This window comes from Hevea brasiliensis, chromosome 17 (genome assembly GCF_030052815.1).
Source record: "Hevea brasiliensis isolate MT/VB/25A 57/8 chromosome 17, ASM3005281v1, whole genome shotgun sequence".
NCBI lineage: Eukaryota > Viridiplantae > Streptophyta > Magnoliopsida > Malpighiales > Euphorbiaceae > Hevea > Hevea brasiliensis.
Window position 1 is genome coordinate 57,477,808 of NC_079509.1, and position 18,287 is coordinate 57,496,094.

The 18,287-nt window shown below is 26.8% G+C and overlaps 1 protein-coding gene across 1 annotated transcript; it reads right to left on the bottom strand.

The window, feature by feature from the left end:
* Nucleotides 1–13,294: 13,294 nt before the first annotated feature.
* On the bottom strand, nt 13,295–17,966 carry LOC131175570 (sulfate transporter 1.2-like). The gene is made up of 13 exons (XM_058140207.1): nt 16,355–17,966; nt 16,218–16,266; nt 15,846–16,053; nt 15,562–15,736; nt 15,408–15,473; nt 15,181–15,294; nt 14,975–15,091; nt 14,752–14,878; nt 14,264–14,550; nt 13,991–14,181; nt 13,797–13,882; nt 13,638–13,714; nt 13,295–13,551 (listed from the first exon to the last, which is right to left on the bottom strand). The coding sequence occupies exons 1-13, from the start codon at nt 16,655–16,657 to the stop codon at nt 13,411–13,413; spliced, it is 1,941 nt and encodes a 646-aa protein (XP_057996190.1). The 5' UTR covers nt 16,658–17,966; the 3' UTR covers nt 13,295–13,410.
* Nucleotides 17,967–18,287: the final 321 nt, after the last annotated feature.

Here is an 18,287-nt window from a genome sequence, read left to right on the forward strand (position 1 = left end):
TTATTACAAAATTATTGAAAAGGAGAAGATTATAATATATTTACTTGTGGAAAATTGGGTTAGTTTTTTGACAAAATTTTCTAAGAAAACCGAAAAATAGAATTTTGTGTTTATATGAGTTAATTTCTAAGTTTTTCAGTTTATCCAAAATTTAATTAAGATTTAGATAACATTTTTAAATTATTTTTCAGCGTTTCCCTTTATAATAAAATTTCAGTTTTTCAAATAGAAAACAATGTCATTTTTATAACTAAAATTTGATAATTATTAAAAATATAATTATTTATAATAATAAAAAAATCATATTAGTGTAAAATAAATTAATAAGTTTATTATGATTTATTTTTTTAATTGTGAAAAATATAAATAATTTTTTATTTATTTGAATTAGAAAATTGTTTTCAATTGTTTGTGGATTAATACGTTTTTTTTTTTATATTTTTTCTTATTATAAAAAATAAAAATAATTTTTTTTAAAAAAATAAAAAATTTGTTTTCTACAAGGTAAACATGCCCTAGTAACTTCTCATTATTAGGGATAACAACGGGTAGAATACTTGCGGAAATCACTCTATCCGAATCCGAAGCTAATTAATATTCTTAAAACCAAAACCCGTCCCAAATCAGATTAAAATTTATTCTCAACTATCCAAACCCGTCCCAAACCCGATTGTTATTACCCGAAAAATACTCGAACCCGTTTAATTTTATATATTTAATTAATAATCTATATAAAAAATTATTTTTATTAATAATTTATATTTTAAAATTTTAATAATTTCATAAAATATTTCAATTTTATTTTATATAAAATAAAATATATAAAAATTTATAAATATTATTAAAAAAAACATATATTTTATATTTAATTAAATATTTATATAAACGGGTTCGGGTAACGGATACCCAACATACAAAACTTGAACCCGACACGAACCCATCACGGGTATTAAATTTTAAACCCAAACCTGGCCCAAACTAGTCTTATTATGGTTCGATCAGATCGAGTATCCACAAAAACCTGACCCGTTGCCATCCCTACTCATTATATAATTTATTAATTATTATTTAATCTATTAAATCTTTTTGAGATTTAGTAAATCTAAGCCAAATTAGCCAGAATTAATGTTACCAGGAACTACAAAATTAATATGCCTAACCTTTTAAGAGAGTATTTCTGGGCATTTTTTCTTAAAGTGTGTGTATATATATATATAGATTTTCATTAAAATAAATTATTTTAAAAAATTTAATTAAATTCTCACACAATCACAATTAATTTTTATATATTTTAAAATAAATATTTTTAAATTAAAAAAAATTAGATTCTTTTATTTTAATTATAAAAATTAAATAAAAAATTAATTAAATAAAATTCTCATAAAATTTTAAGAAAAATTTTATTAATAAAATAAAAGAGTAAGGGTTAGAAAACCACTCCCGGTACAGCAGAAAAGAGAAAACCAATACTAAAAACCTGCTGCTAAAACAAACATCTAAATATTATAATATGAAAACAAACACCATGAATTTGAATTTTTTTTGTCAAATTATAAAAAAAATATATTTTTCTCATTTATAAATTATTATAATATGAATAAATGGTCTTCTTGTATTAGACTAACGTTCAATATACCATTTACTATAATAAAAAAAATATAAATTTTGCTCTAGTCTTAAAATTAATGCTCAAGATATGGATAAATTTGATCCAAAAGGGACAAATAACTTAAAAAAAAAAAAGGTTTATTGTTTGCATCTTATTGTCACAATCACCATTGTTATTTATTCAATGAGAAGAATTCCTATTGAAATTCTTATTGAGATCTGATATATTATAGATGTAAGTTATAAATATGTAAATTTATATATTTAATAAATGGATTCTATTTTATATTTTATATTTTGAATATATGATTGATCAGATTTAAATAAGAAAATTTTTTAATAATAAATAAAAAAATTTTATCTAAACGTGATTTATTTTAAATTTGAAATACAAATATTTCATTTATTTTTTGTGCAGGTCTCATCATTCATATTATATTTTGAATTCACGATAAATTATATCTAGGCAAGAATTTTTCAATACACTACAAATTTGTTTGAATATCTAAACCGGTTGCTATCTTAAACACAATTTTTATGAATGAAAATTATAATTTTTAAAATAATTTTAGTATTATTGAATTAAAATTTATTAATTTAAAAGAGAGTTTATTTGTGTTGAATGATAAATAAATAAAAAAAAAAAAAAAAAATATATATATATATATATATATATATATATATATAACAAAATAGTGTATGATTATTTCTTTTATACCCATAAAGATAAGATTATCAATAATATGATCACTGCAAATATAAATTAAGAATAAAGTTGATCACAATTATATATTTATACCATTTTCTTTTTTTGCAATTTTTTCATTAAAAAATATAATGAAGAAATTGAGATTCATAAATACCGCATGTGATAAAAATTTTTAGATATTGAAATAAATTTAAAATATAAATACTTCCAAAAAAAACATATAAATAAAACTTACTTCCATCTTATTTATCAAATAGATTAAAAATACTGTCACAGAAATTAAATTTTTTTTATACATCAAAATTAAATTTCCTCTTTAAACAATATATATATATATATATTAACGATTGAATCTAATGAAAATGAACACTTGTTAAAACCATGACAATTTTAATAAGGTTATTCTTTTCACAAAAGCCACACATGCATGCTATCTACAACTGATGTAGTATCTTGAAGGATCAGCCTCCAGGCATACTCAATCCATTTGCGGACCTCAACCAGAGCCACATAGGGACACTCAATCTCACATTTTATTTTTACTCAAGGTCACATTTTTTTTTTTTTAATCGAGAGATAGGCACACAAACAACTCAGTTTATTAGTAGAAAGTGTACTCTTTCACATCCATTTGGTGTGTGTGTGTATATATTTTTTTTCATTGAGATTGTCTATAATAAGAAGTAAGGAAATAAAATAAAATAAATAGAAAATGACATACTACCAATCCATATATCTTTTTACCTAAATACATCGGTTTATTTTTTTATAAATAAAGAAATCTTAAAATTTTTGTATTTAAAAATATATTATTTTTATATATTATAATTTCTCTCATTCACACATAATTTTAAACGGGGACAAGCCTCCAAACACATGTATACAAATTATTACAATTTTTTTTTTAAATGCAAGACTTGATTTCAACTTTTAATAATATGTAGTTTGATAATTATAAATAAAATCCAAGTTCGTATATACCCTTTTACATTTTTTTTATTTAATTAAAGAAAAAAAAAGTATATCAAATAGTTTTCCCACATATATAATTTATTTTAGTTTAATGGTTTGAAAAACATTTCAATTATGTCATTTTTTTAATTTTATTAATTTAATTTGTAAATTATATATTATTAATATATAATATATAATTTGATTTGCACAAGCGACAAAGCAACTGGTCAAAAGAGGCGAGATGTAAACAATGGCTTCGAAACTTGGATCGCCCATAGGTTCAACTAGAAAACTCAGAAATTGAGCTGATGGGCAGCTTGAATCATCCTTAAAAATAAGAAAGAAAATAATTACTATTTAATTTTTATATTTTAATAAAATTAATTATTTAATTTTTATATTTTAAAAAATATATTATTTAGTTATATAATTTTTTTTAATTAAATTATTTAATCTTTTCATTAAATTTTCTTTGTCAATATTAGTCAAAATTACTATTTGATCTTAAAGAGTATAGTGAAATTAGTTAATTGATTCTTATATTTTAAAAAATACTATTATTTAGTTCTCTATTTTAGTTAAATTATAGTATTTTAAAAAATATTATTATTTATTTTTTATTTTAATAAAACTAATTATTTGATCCTTATATTTTAAAAAACATGTTCTTATACGAAAAATATAAATTTTGTTGTGTGGAGAAGAAATTTGAATTTATATTTTTTTAAAAAAAATTATTCAAGTATAATTTCATTCAATTTCCTTAATTATTACCATGATTACTCGAAAATCTAAATTAATTATTGCTTGATCAAATATTGTTTTTCACTAGAAAAAATATAAAAATAATATACCCAAGGAATTAAATTAAAATACTTGAACAATTAAAAAAAATGTAAATTCAGATTTAATCTTAATACAATAAAATTTTTTATTCTTCATCTAGAAATATATTTCTCAAACTATGGGGACCAATTAATTAGTTTCACTTAAATAGAATGGCTAAATAATAGTATTTTTCAAAATATGAGAACTAACTAATTAATTTCATTATTAAAGAGATTAAATAGTAATTTAACTGGATTAAAATTTGTTAATTAATGAAAAAATTGATGGAGAGACTTTAGTTTATCAGAAGTAAAATATAAGAATTAAATAGTATATTTTTGTATTAGTAATAATTAACCATCATTTATATGGGTAAAATATCTAAAATGATAATATTTTATGTTTTTTAATATAAATATTATCCTCTTCTACAAAAGATATCTGTCATAAATAATGTAAATTTATGATGATATTGTTCAGTGAAAATTAAGTAATATTAATTAAATTTTAAAAGTAAATTAGATAAATTAATTAAAGTAAGAATATTATATATATATATATATATATATTAACTTTAGACTATATATTATGTAAATCGAGAAGAACTACAATAACATAATTGAAGAATATTTTGTTTTCGTAATAATATTTGTAATTCTATTTTTAAGGAAATTAAAAATGACTTTTTATTTTTTATTTCACTAAATTATTTTTTAGACTTATTAAATTAATTTTATTTATTACTATAAATAAAATTATTGCAAATTTTAAAAATGATAAGCGTTCTTAAGAATAATTATTAATGTGCATTGTTCTATTTGTGGTTGTGTTGAGAAGGATCTTCATGTCTTCTTATAATATCTTCTTGCTAATAATTGTTGGAGGTATTTTGGGTTGGATTTAGGTATCGCCTCTTTCTCTTGTTTTATTGATTTGTTGGTTATCTTTTAGCGGGTTGTTGATGGTAGTACCATGGAGAAGATTTGTTCTACATTGTGGAGCATGTGGAACCGTCGAAATATAATGGTTTGGCAAGGTAAGTCTTGGGTAGCAAGTGACATTGTGTTGGGTGGGCTGCGGTTGCCGGAAGAATGGCAGTTAGCTCGTGCTACTACGAGTGCCTCTCCTGGTCCAGTGCTTGCACAACATGCAGTGTGGAGTAAGCCTTTGGTGGGATGTTTCAAGTTGTAGGGATTCATAGCAAGGATTATTGCACTTCTTATGCTGTTGTTTTGCGTGATTCAAATGGTTCCTTCATATCAGGTTTAACAGGATTCCAAGATATTATTTTCTTACCAAGTTTAGTTGAAACTCTTGCTCTTAGAGAAGCTCTTTTTTAGTTGAAAAATAGCAATATTGGTAATGTTGATATTGAGATGAATGCTAAAATTGTGGTGGATGCTATTCATTCTATTCAGGATGATTGGTCTGAGTTTGAACAAATAATTTGTAATTGTAAACAACTCTTATCTTAAGGGTCTGATTAGACCTTGACTTAGATTAGGCATTAAGCTAATGTAACAGCTCATTCTTTGACTAGGATAGCTATATTTCATGCTAGTCCCACTTTTTGGTATGAGCCTCTGAGCTCTTTATGTAATAATCTTTTGTCTGATTTTCTTTCAGGTTTTTTCACTTAACATTTTGGATTCTATGTTGAGTGTATTGGGGAGACTTGCTGGTATGGGTTTAGTTTAAACCTAATATATTAAGTTTTTTTTCTGAATTTTATTAATAAAATTATAATTTTTAAAAAATATTTTAATATTATTGAATTAAAATTTATTAATTTAAAAGTGTTTATTTGTGGTGAATGATAAATATATAAAAAAAAAAATTAGTGTATGAATTTTTTTTTTTAAATCTATCCATAAGGATAAGATTATCAATAATATGATCACTGCAAATATAAATTAAGAGTATACAGATAAAAAGTTGATCACAATTATTTATAATTTTTTTTTGCAATTTTTTCATTAAAAAATATAATGAAGAAATGTAGACTCATAAATACAGCATGTGATAAAAGTTTTAGATATTGAAATAAATTTAACATATAAATAATTTGAAAATATATATATAAATACAACTTACTTCCATCTTATTTATCAAACAGATAAAAAGTCCTGTCACAGAAATTAAATAAATTTTTTTATAGTTATATTTTTCAAATTATTTTTTTATATCAAAATTAAATTTTTTCTTAAAATAATTTTAAAAGTGTACTTTTTTTAAATGATTAAGTTTGATTAAAATTCAAATTAATAGATCTTATAATCTTAAAAACACTATGCATTACTGAATTAAAATTCATTGATATGAAAGTTTGCTCTTCCACATCCACTTGGCAGATGTATATATACCTTATTCATATCTTTTCATTGAAGTTGTCTATGATAACAAGAAAGAAAATAAAATAAAATAAATAGAAAATGACATACTACCAATGCATATATAATATGTTTCTTGTGGGGTGCCAAATCATATATATATATATATATATATATATATATATATATATATATATATATATATATATATATATATGAAGGGATGTTTTCTGTATATAAATATATGAATTTTATTTATTATAAATAAAAAATTTTAAAATTTTTATATCTAAAAAATATTATTTTTAATACTCTTGTTGTATATTATAATTTTCCTAATATGTGAGGGTTATAATGAGTTTCCTTCCTTATGCATAGTTTTAAATGGGACAAGTCTCCAACACATGTATAGAAATAATTAGATTTTTTTTTTCAAATGGAAGACTTGGTGTCAACTTTTAATAATATGTAGTTTGATTAGTTTAAAGATTAGAAATAAATCTCTGTTTATTTTACAGAAAATAATTTATATATAAATTTTTTTAAAAAAATTCTTTTTAAAAAAATGATTTTTTATTATATGATTACAATGTCAATATAATAGTGCGTATTTATGTTATATATATTTTTTCATATCTTATTAAAATTGAAAAAGTTTAGAAAATATTTTTTTTAAAAGAGAAAGTCATTTTTTTTAAGAATGATTTAGTTTTTTTAAATTATGAAAATATTTTTTATTAATTTATTTTTTTAAATGTCTCAAATATTAAAAAATATGAAAATATTTTTTAAAAAAGCTTAAAATTATAAATAAAATCCAAGTTTTTGTATATACCTTTTATATATTTTTTTTATTTAATTATATAATTTATTTTAGTTTAATGGTTTGAACAATATTTTAATTATGTCATGTATCTTTTAATTTTATTAAATTAATTTATTATTAATATATAATATATAATTTGATTTGCACAAGCCACCAGTTGCTTTCAGTTGCTTGAGTGACCAAAGCAACTGGTCAAAAAGAGGCAAGATGTAAACCATGGCTTCAAAACTTGGATATAGCCCATCGGTTCAACTAGAAAACTCAGAAATTGAGCTGATGAGCAGCTTGAATTATCATTAAGCCTCTATTTAACCTCTCTTTGGCATGATGAAATTCAAAATGCAGAATTTATTTATAAATAAAATTTATTTGTAAATAAATTTTCATATTTGATATGTAACACTCTCACTGTAGTAATTCCGTACATTCTATTGTTCAGGTGATCGGTGTCGGTCCGGACAGTTAGAACGTCTGGAAAAATATTTAGAATAGAGTGAGGAGTCATAAATAATTCAAATATTAATAAGAAAAATTTAGAAAAAATTTTAGAAATAAAATACAACCAAGTTAAATGAGCCGGTTCCCTAGCGATGGGTAACCTAGTGGGAAGTTGCGGTTTTCGTAGCTAGGAGCCTTAAACCTGGGAGAAAATTTATGAAATAATTTTTGAGACTCCAGAGAAGAGTCATTGAGGTTTCTATGGCATTAAAATGCCAAAAAAAGGCTTAAAAATTTTTTTCGATCGGTACAGACGATTTTGGCTCAATAAGCCAAACGGAGGGCATTTTAGTCATATCGTCTTCATAGATGATTTTTGGCCGACTTATCCAATTAAGTAAATAATTATTATGACATAAAATGTGAATAAATATTGCTAAAAAATTAATTGAAAATGAGTAGAAATGAAAGAAAAGAAAAATGAAAGAAAAGCTTAATAATTACATCATGCTTGAGTAAGCATGATGCAATTAAAAGCCCTCCACAAATCACCATTAGACAACTAATTAATAAACTAATAAAAAGGAGATAAATGAGACAAAAATTGACAAACAAATAAGCATCTTCTCACCATGGGCAGCCGAACCAAAGAGAAAAGAGAGAGAAAGAAGAAAGAAACCACCATTCCTCCATAGCCATTCTTCCAAGCTTCAATCTCCCTTGAAAACTCACTCTATTTTTCTATCCATCTTCATTAAAATATGTTATCTAACCTTAATTAAGAGCTTGGAAGCAAAAAGAAAGGGAGAAATAGAAGAATTAGAATTCTTGGAGTTAACTCATTAAGGGTAGTGCTAAATCTCTTACTTCTCTCTTTATATTTTTTATTTGAACTTTGAGTTAAGTTCGAAAATGGAGAAAATTTGAAGAAAATATGCATGTTAGGAACATTCTAATTTTTGGTAGCCATGGGGGAAGGTTGAGAATTGTTGATTTGATTGAATTAAATTGCTTGGGAATGATGTTTGATAATTATATTAGAGTTAGATGTTGATTTGTGTATGTTTGATGAAGTGATGGATTGTTAGGGTTAGGGTTTTGAGATTTAATTGAGGATTTAATGCTTAGATGTTTAATTTAAGTTCTAATGGTCAATTAGTGACCATTTAATGAATTTTGACCTTAAATTGGAGACCATTGGAATTGAAATGGTATGCTGCCCAATTGTGACAGAATTTCTAGACATTGAGTCCAGTATGTTTAGGTAGTCCTAATTTGATTTGTGTAACTCCAATTGGTGCAAGGCCAATTGGAGGTGAAACTAGATACATAATGACACAACTTTGATGAAGAAACCCTGCCCAGAAACAAACTCAGGATACCCTAAAAATTGACCAAATCCGGGTAATCAACCTACTGGTCCTGAAAATTGACCAAATGAACAGTATTTGTTTAAAATCATAACTCAGTGTAGAAATGTCCAAATGACCTAAATTTTATATCAATGGAAAGATTAGACAATTTAGAACAACTTTCATGGAGAACATAATTCCAAATTTTGACTAGAACTTAATGGAATTGTCCACCAAATCAAGATACCAAATCTGGCAGAACCAGGATTGCCCAGAAATTCTAGGTACAGGTCAATCCAGTCAGTTATGGTAAAATGGCCATAATTTGAGCTAGAAAACTCCAAATGGAGTGATTCATTAAGGAAATTAAAGAAGACACATAAAGGAATAACTTTGATAAAGAAAAGTTTGTCAAATTCTCACTGTACCTTAGACCAATGGAGCAGTAAACTTAAGGTATGAAATCTGAAAATTTTGAATAACATAAAATAAGTTTTGAAATGGTATTGGAAATCAATACCAACAAAAATAAAATGTAAAATGTGGTATATTGGTGAACTTAGGCTTAACAAATCTATTATGAATCAAAAAGTCAACCTTTGAATGGAAATAGTCAAATGAATAGCAACCACTAAATTATGTGAAGTAGAAAAATAAACTATAAGAACCATTGTAGTTGTTAATATAAGATGTAGTAGGTAAAATGGTGAATGGTGAAGTTGAGCGACCCCAATGATATAGGAAAGGGTATAATAAATTAGAAAGCTATTGTAATGGTTAAGATATAGATAATGTAAATAGTTGATTTAAATTTTTGAATTTGAGTGATACTAGGATTTAAGGAAAATTTAGCTAAATTTGAAATCCATGAAATATTCATGGACTACTTGGAATATGAATAATAATTTATATAAATAGGGCAATGAATAGATGAATGTATAAATAAGACTTAGTTCCCATTATTGGAGAAAGGACAAGAAAAAGTATTTTGAGTACAATGGTGCATGAGAACCATTATTTTGAATTGTGATAATTATGGATAACATAATGAATATATAAATTATGATGAATTCATAAATTATGTAAATATTAGACTTAGAGATTTATGTTTCTATTATGAAAAAGATTAAAATGCTAGAAATTATAATTAGAACCTATAATAAAATAATGAAACTTATGAACATTTAATGGTACTATGTGCTCATGTATTGTCAAGACACGTGTGTCAGATTGGATAGATTGACATGCCAATAGGGTATTATTTTAGTAGTACTGTAAAAGGCTTTATGCCTGTATTTATGGCTTTATACCCGCACTCATTGCTTTACGCCCATACTCATGGCTTTTATGCCCAATTATATGTTATCATGGCTTTTTAGCAATACTGACTATAAACGTGGTTGACGTTCCGCGTCCCATGGTATGACGGCCCGAGGCACCGCGATGTCCAGTGCCAACGACCCGTTATTTAGTTTAGTCAGCCTGTCATAGGTTACTTGGGCAGTGAAATTTATTGAAATAAGTTAAGAATATTAGCAACTGAAAATATTAGCAATTAAATAAATGAGTAAGAATATTTAAAATAAATTAAATTAGTTATTTAACAGAAAGAATTGAAATGACTTGGAACGATATTAAAATTTAATTATTATGAAAGAATTGAGTGCTTCTGAAAAGGAATAAATTAGAACAAAAGATAGTTAATACTAGAAGTATTATATGAAATTAGATTAAATTCTAGAGTATCCAAATTTTGATCCATTTCTTTTTTTTTCATTGTATATTATTTTCTTGTTATATTATTGCACCACTAAGCAGCAATGCTTAGAGTGATGGATTTGTTTCCTCGCGCAGGTATTGAAAGTAAAGCCCAATGAATATTAAACAGAGATTTTAAAGTTCTGATCTGCAGAAGTGTCTAAGTATTCAAGGTTGTCATCTCCTCAGCAATGCATGTAGATAGGGCCTATATAGGTCATAATTTGTATGTTGTATAAAATGCTTAGTTATAGTATTGTAAAGTAGATTATGAAAATGTAATTAACATGTATGTGATGTAAATTAATAAATCGGTTAGTTCATATGTAATTAAATTGTATATCATGTAAATTAATGAAGATTGAAAATTTTCATATATGAGTTGAGCATAAATGGGAATGTATGGAAATGGATATGAATGAAATTGTATAGATTTAAATACGGAATTAAAATATATAGATGATGCATGAAATGACGAGATTTCTATTTGAAAATATTATTGAAAATTTCAAACAAGTGAATAGTAAATCACGTCAATATTTAATAAAATAGGGGAAACTCCGCTGGTTTCTCCATAGAAAAATAATTAATATTAAAATATAACGAGATCAAATTATTAAAGGAATAAAGTAAGATAAGATAGGGTGCTCTGGCACCGAATATAGCACGCCTTGCTCAGCTACACTGTAGTCGGGTGAGGGATGTTACATGATATGTTGAAACTTAAAAATACATTTAAATTAAATTTTATAAAATTATGTTTAAAATAAATACAAAATTAAAAATTTATTTACATTTATTTCTTAAAATATCCTTAACATTTTAATTTTATAAAATAAATAATAAATTCAGAATTATATTTATTTTACATAACATAATATTTAAAATGCTATTGAATTAAGACAGGGGGAGTAATTATCTTCTTTCTAGTTAATATTTCTTAAATTGCATTGGTAATAGGAACAGATTTGATTCATCAGTCCAACTAATTCAAATCATTCAAAATTTGGTCATAGTTTGTATCAATGAAAAATAATTACATCCGAATTTTATATCATAATGAAATTATTTGAGTTAAAGAAAATTAAACCAATGTGATAATTTTTACATTATAATTTTTTACAAAAATGTATTAAAATAATTAAAATTATTTTCAATTATTGATATGATAATATTATAAAAATAAAATGTCAAAATTAAGTATTTAATCAAATTACAACATAAAGTCTCTTATTAGTCCAATTGTCAATCCCTCTCTCATAGAAGTTTTTTGTTTTTAAAACTTTACAACTCATAAATAAAGAAATAAATAATTTTAAAATTTGAACATGTAAAATTAAGTAATATGTGCATATAATTAAAATAAGGGTAAACTACAATTTAATGGACAAAATTTCTAAATTCTTTATTTTCAAAACTAAATAATTTAATTCCTGAAATTTAACAAAATCCATAATTTAGTCTACATTGTTAGAATTTTAATTATCATTAATTATAGCAAAAAAATCAAAATGTCCATAACTCTATTTTTAATTTGAAAATAATTTAGCCCTGAGATTTTATTTTATTGACAATTTAGTCCTTGAGATCTGTTTAAACTTAGAAATTAGTCCCTATAGTTTTAAAAATAAGCGAATTAGTTCTTGACACTTTAATAAATCTACAAGTTAGTCCCTATTGTTAGAATTATGATTACTTCCCCTTTAAATTTAGTAAAAATACCAAAATACTTTTAACTCTATTTTCAGTCTAAAAACAATTTCGTCCTTAAAGTTTTATTATATTCATATTTTTCTTTTTTTTATATATATAACAATATAATATAATATATGAAAATATTATAAATCGATAAATATATGAGTATAATTATTTATATATTATTAAAATAATAATAACAAAATAGAATTTTACAAAATTATAAGGCTTATTTATAAATAATTATAATATTTAATAATCAATTTGTAAAATATATATATGATTTTGTAATTAGCCAAAATTTTTAAGGACCTTAAAGTAATTAATTTATATTTTAATAATTTAAATTTAAAATTTTTTAATTTAATGAGACCCTATTTTAATAGGACAAAGACCAAATTGCTAATAAAACGAAATCTCAGGGACTAAATTATTAAGAAAATAAAATCTTATGGACTAAATTATTTTCAGATTAAAAATAAAGATAAGAAAATTTTTGTCATTTTTACTAAAATTAACAATAATTTAATGGAATTCTAACTGCAGGGACTAAGTTGTAAGTTTGGTCAAATCTCATAGACTAAATTGCTTGGTTTTGAAAATACAAGGACTAAGTTATAGGTTTTGTCAAACCTCAGACACTAAATTATAGTTTACCCTTAAAATAATGAGTGTATAATTTTAGTATAAATATTTAATTTAAAGGCAACTAAACTCATTTTCATCGAGCTTATGATAGTCACACCCGATAAGAAATTCATTAACAAAAAGTGATATTAAGTGTTTCATAAATGAAAAATACATTTTTAGCCCTTTGATCCGGATCAAATTGATCCATTAGGAGCGTGCTACCAAAATGTTACAATTGTGTAATGGAAAGCAGCTTCCAATGTTTTAGGGATGATAATGACTTCACACTTCCACCATCTTTGGAGCACATGTATGAACAGCATCTGCGACTGTCAGAAAAATGTTGTTCTCCCCTATCATCTCTGCAAACCCAGAAGCATGGAGCTTGTCCATCACCACAGGCCCTGGATTTGCTAGAACAAGCTGTTGGGAGACAATTGATTCTCAGGATATGTGATGCTTAACGAGATTATCTTGTTCATATATATTCATTAGTCTGCATATATTACCTGAACATTCCTCTTCTGAAGACTACGATGCAACTCTTTGAAGGCATGGATCCCACTAGTGTCAATATCAGTTACAGCTGCAAGAACATGTATAGTGAGATCACAAATTAAATTGGAGCTTCAGTGTACTAGACTTCTTGCATTTTATGTATTTCTTACGAGACATTTCGACGATTAAAAACTGGATTCTGGGTAAGTTATTTTCTTTAAGACGTTCTTCTTCATCAGTCAGCCATCTCAAAATCCTGCAAAAAGAATGAAAACAGGTGACCTCTTAAATAATCACTTGAAATTGACTGCTAATTTCTTGTTCATGTGCAGAGTCCAGGGCTTGAAAAATTTTAAAAGAATACCTCTCCTTGATATAATTTGAGTTGGAAAAGTAAATTGCTGAATCAACTCTGACAATTAAAATTCCCTGAACCTTGGAAGCCTCAGGATACTGTTGAATGTTCCTGTAAACAGTCGTCCTAGGTAATTTTCCAAGTATGGCAGTCCTTGGCCTTGTCACTTGTAATAGGATTTTAGCAAACGAAATTGAGACCTGTCCTAGCAAAATTTAGTAACAAAACATAGAAGCAAACCATAGCAGGAAATGCTGAAAGTTCTGTACTATTCGATCTTACAGCAATTAAGAGGCCTATCTCAACAGAAGAAAATACTACACCGAAGAAGGCTCCCATACAGGCAACAAAATCAAATTTATCAATCTTCCATATCAAAATTACTGCTTCAATGTCTATTAGGCCAATCACAGCAGATATGACAATAGAGGAAAGTATAGCATTCGGGGTGTATTTAAACAATGGAGTAATGAGCTCCAAAGTTAATAATACAACTAAGGACATCACTATGTTTGAGACAGCAGTGTTGCAGCCTGCCATGAAGTTCACTGCTGATCGAGAAAATGATCCTGAACAAAGATCAGCAACACATCTTGTAAGCATCTTATAAGAAGAATGTTCGGCAAAACAGCCCAACTCCACATAAGCCTACAATTAAGGAAAGGTATCTCTTTGATACCATATTAGAAATGCAGTCTCAAATAGAAAGCAGGCGATGTGGAATAAGATGCTAATAAGAATTTGTTTTAACACGAATACTGTTACTAAACCTGTAGCCACATAGCAGGATGTCATTGAACCAACAACATTCATGGTTCCTAATGCTACCATTTCTTTGTTTCCATCAATCTGGTAGTCCTTCATGGCAGCAAATGTCCTTCCAATGGCGATTGCTTCCTGAAGATCAGAAAATGTGGAATTATATATCCTGCTGCTCTGGTTAAAACTCATTTTTAAAGAATGTATAGAATAGGATTCTGAAATATATCTCACCGTCAGGGCAATCATACCAGCAACAACACCAATCCTGAAGCCTTTGCCAAGATGCTCTCCAGAGAAAAAAATTTCATTCAAAGATGATGGATTTACCCCTCTTTTAATCTCACGTACCTTGGAATTACATCATGACAAGAATTTACAATTTCATTTTGCATTAAACAAGAAAATAAAGAAGATTTTTATCAAGAAACAAGACTTACAATTTTAACTCCATGCTTCTCAGCATGAGTAACATACACTAGAAGAGTGGAAAGAATCATAGAGATCAAAGGAGCAATTGCAGCTACCCAGAATAATTTCTTATTCTTTTTCCCCTGCACCAGTATTGTATAAGCATTAATCAAGAATTTTTGCACCTCTGAGAAGAATATATATATATATATATATATATATATATATATAATTTAGAAAGGAATAGAGTTCTTACAATGTGCTTGGCTACCAAAAGGAAGACCAAGAATGATAATCCTATGACAATTGTCTGCCAGTTCCACTGGAAAAAAAGAACATGTACAAAGATTATTGCACAGGAAAAGAAATCCAAATAAAAATAAAAAAATGCCTTTGTGCTAATCACTTACACCATGATGAGCTGTAGTCAAGACGGAGCGCATCACGGAGACTATATCAGTCTTCTTTGTGAAATGAGTTATGCCAAGCAGTCCTTTAAGTTGTTGAAGGGCAATAGTAATGGCAGCTCCAGCCATAAACCCAACAATGGCAGCATGAGATAGGAAATCAATCAGAAAACCCAATCTGAAACCATATTCAAACAAGACCAAAGACAAGGAATTAGTTCAAGTGGGCCAGCTAGCATGCATAGCAATCATCATATTCAGTGATTAAAAGTAGCAGCAAGCAAAACCTGAAAAATCCTAGAGTAACTTGAGTGATTCCTGCGAAGAATGTAGCTGTGAACGCTAGGCGTAGATAGTTAACAGGGTCCTTAGAAGGATCAATCTCATCCTGCAAAAGAGTTGCAAGCAAGAGGGACACCACTGCCACTGGTCCTATAGCAATATCTCTTGAACTACCCATGAAGGCATAAACAAGAGGTGGAACAAAGCTACTATCTGCAACGTACAAAGGAACGCAAGTTTTAAAATTCAGGTCGCTCAGGAGTCGTTTTTCAGGATTATGAGGTTGCAAGGATCTTGATTGCTTTTCAGGAGAAAGGCCGTGTTTTCCAAGGGATTCCAAGAAAGATGAAACTGTTAGTAACAAGAAGATCACTTACATAACCCATATTGAGGCTTAAGGTTTGCAAGCTGTGCATATCCAATATCCTGAATTACAAATTCTGAAGCATCATTAAAGCTGGAAACAAACAATCAAGATCATATGCCATACATTAAAATCAATCAAGATTCTTACCTGTGGAATACAAAGGCTTGCAATGGTAAGGCCTGCAACGAAATCCCCTTTAAATTTTTCGAAGCTGTAGTGTCTTCCCCATTCAAAAATGGGGAAAAGAGTTTGAATTCCAAGGATAAACTTTCTTGATCCTGTTTGATCCTTAAATGGGCGCAACGGATCATCTGCGAAAAGAGTTTCTTTCACAGCTGCAGTAATTTCCTTGAAAAGATTTTGCTTTGGAGGCAGTCCAACCTTGTGAACATAAGGCAAAGATTCAGAATGACTCTGAGACGAAGACGACTCTTTCTTGCTGATATCCATATCTTTTCCTCCAAGGCAATCAACCAAGCCTTTCCTCTATCCAGGAGAAGTTCCCAAGTTCAATTTTTTCCTCCTGCCTAGAATCACATAAAGAAATTTAAACTCTAAGAATCATAGGATGCAATAGAATGAAATTACACTCAAACGGGCTGGCTAATTAACTAACAGAATCAAAGACAAAGTACAATTACTGAATGAAAAGAGAACTAGTGAGCTCAGCAGCTGATGTTTTCTAGATAGAATATGTTAAGAGTAGTATCTTCATTGCAAAAGAAGTAAGAGGGCTTCTCTATATATATACTTATTTTGAAGAGAAGATATATCCAAAATTCTTTAGTTTGATTGTAAACTGTAAAGCCTTAACCCAAAGGGGCAGCCTGGTTAGCTAGAGGGTATACTTCCTACCTTGTTTATCAAGGATTTATATCCTTAAGGCGAGTCTTGGAAACAATCTTTAGTAATATTTAAAATATAAATTTATGTTATAACAGAGCAAAATTTAAGTTGCACATACGATCGCACTCACAAAGTGTAAAAAAAAATAATAAAGACAAAATTTATATGATTTTATTATAAAATTTATTCCATAGATAAAATGCGGAAGAAACAATTTTATTGTGAAAAAGAAAAAGTCATAATCGCTCATAACCATTCAAATAAATTTTATCTAAATTTTCATAATCTATCAAAATAGGTAAAATATATATCTGTACCCCTCTGCTATCATCACATGCATCAAATAATATTTTATTTAAATCGTATCACAGAGTTTTTAAATAGAGTCTAATTCGAATTCATAAAAAATATATCCAAGATTTAAGAAACATTATAATATGATGTGTGAAAATTGATCTATAATATCATCCAATTAAAATTAACAGAAAAAGAAAAGTAATTAAAAAACTGCCCTCAGAAAACTAAAAATTCACTGTTGGATGTGATTGTGGAGGCCATAGAATAATTATGCAGTTGAAGAAGGAAGATGAAAAGGTGAAATGCGGCTTCTGTTCTCCGCGTTCAGCCATCAGAAGTGCATTTGCCCTTTTCAATACTTCTATTTAAAGCTTTTTCTACTCTACAAAGATATTCTTTTGGTCCTTCATAAAAAACTGGCCATTATTTGTGCCCAATAATTATGCTTTGCACTCAAATATATATAATCAATTCAATAGAATTAATTAAGAACTTAAAATGTCAAACAATTTTTAATGCACACAAAGTATAATGAATTTTAATTAAGTAGTATTAAAATTGTCTCCAATATTGTAATATTATTGAAGTATAATTTTGAAACTTTAAAGAAAAGAAAAAAAAAAAAAGAATGCTTATAGGTGAGAATCTTATTTTAAGTTAATCCACTGTTGTTAGAGTTTCTCATGGGTGCGTGATACTGTGAATCCCAGTGATTTTTGAGCTCTCTCTCTAGTCTTGGGATAGAGATACCTGTCTGACCTCTAAACTTATTTCTACCAAAAGAAAGGTTAGATAATGATAATGAAAGAAGGAATAGAGCATCAACTAGTCCAAAAACAAATGGATATTTTATTCCTCTTTGGCTATTCATAGACTTGATAAGAACCATAACCTCAAAAGCCAACTTGATTAGTATCTTGATATGTGAATCAACTAC

What these genes read in the sequence shown, in the direction of transcription:
- LOC131175570 (XM_058140207.1), bottom strand. Translation starts at nt 16,657, where the DNA reads ATGGATATCAGCAAGAAAGAGTCGTCTTCGTCTCAGAGTCATTCTGAA. An exon ending in TTTTGGTAGCCAAGCACATT is followed by an intron (nt 15,295 to 15,407) that starts GTAAGAACTCTA and finishes ATACTGGTGCAG; the next exon opens with GGGAAAAAGAATAAGAAATT. An exon ending in TTCAGAAGAGGAATGTTCAG is followed by an intron (nt 13,552 to 13,637) that starts GTAATATATGCA and finishes GTCTCCCAACAG; the next exon opens with CTTGTTCTAGCAAATCCAGG.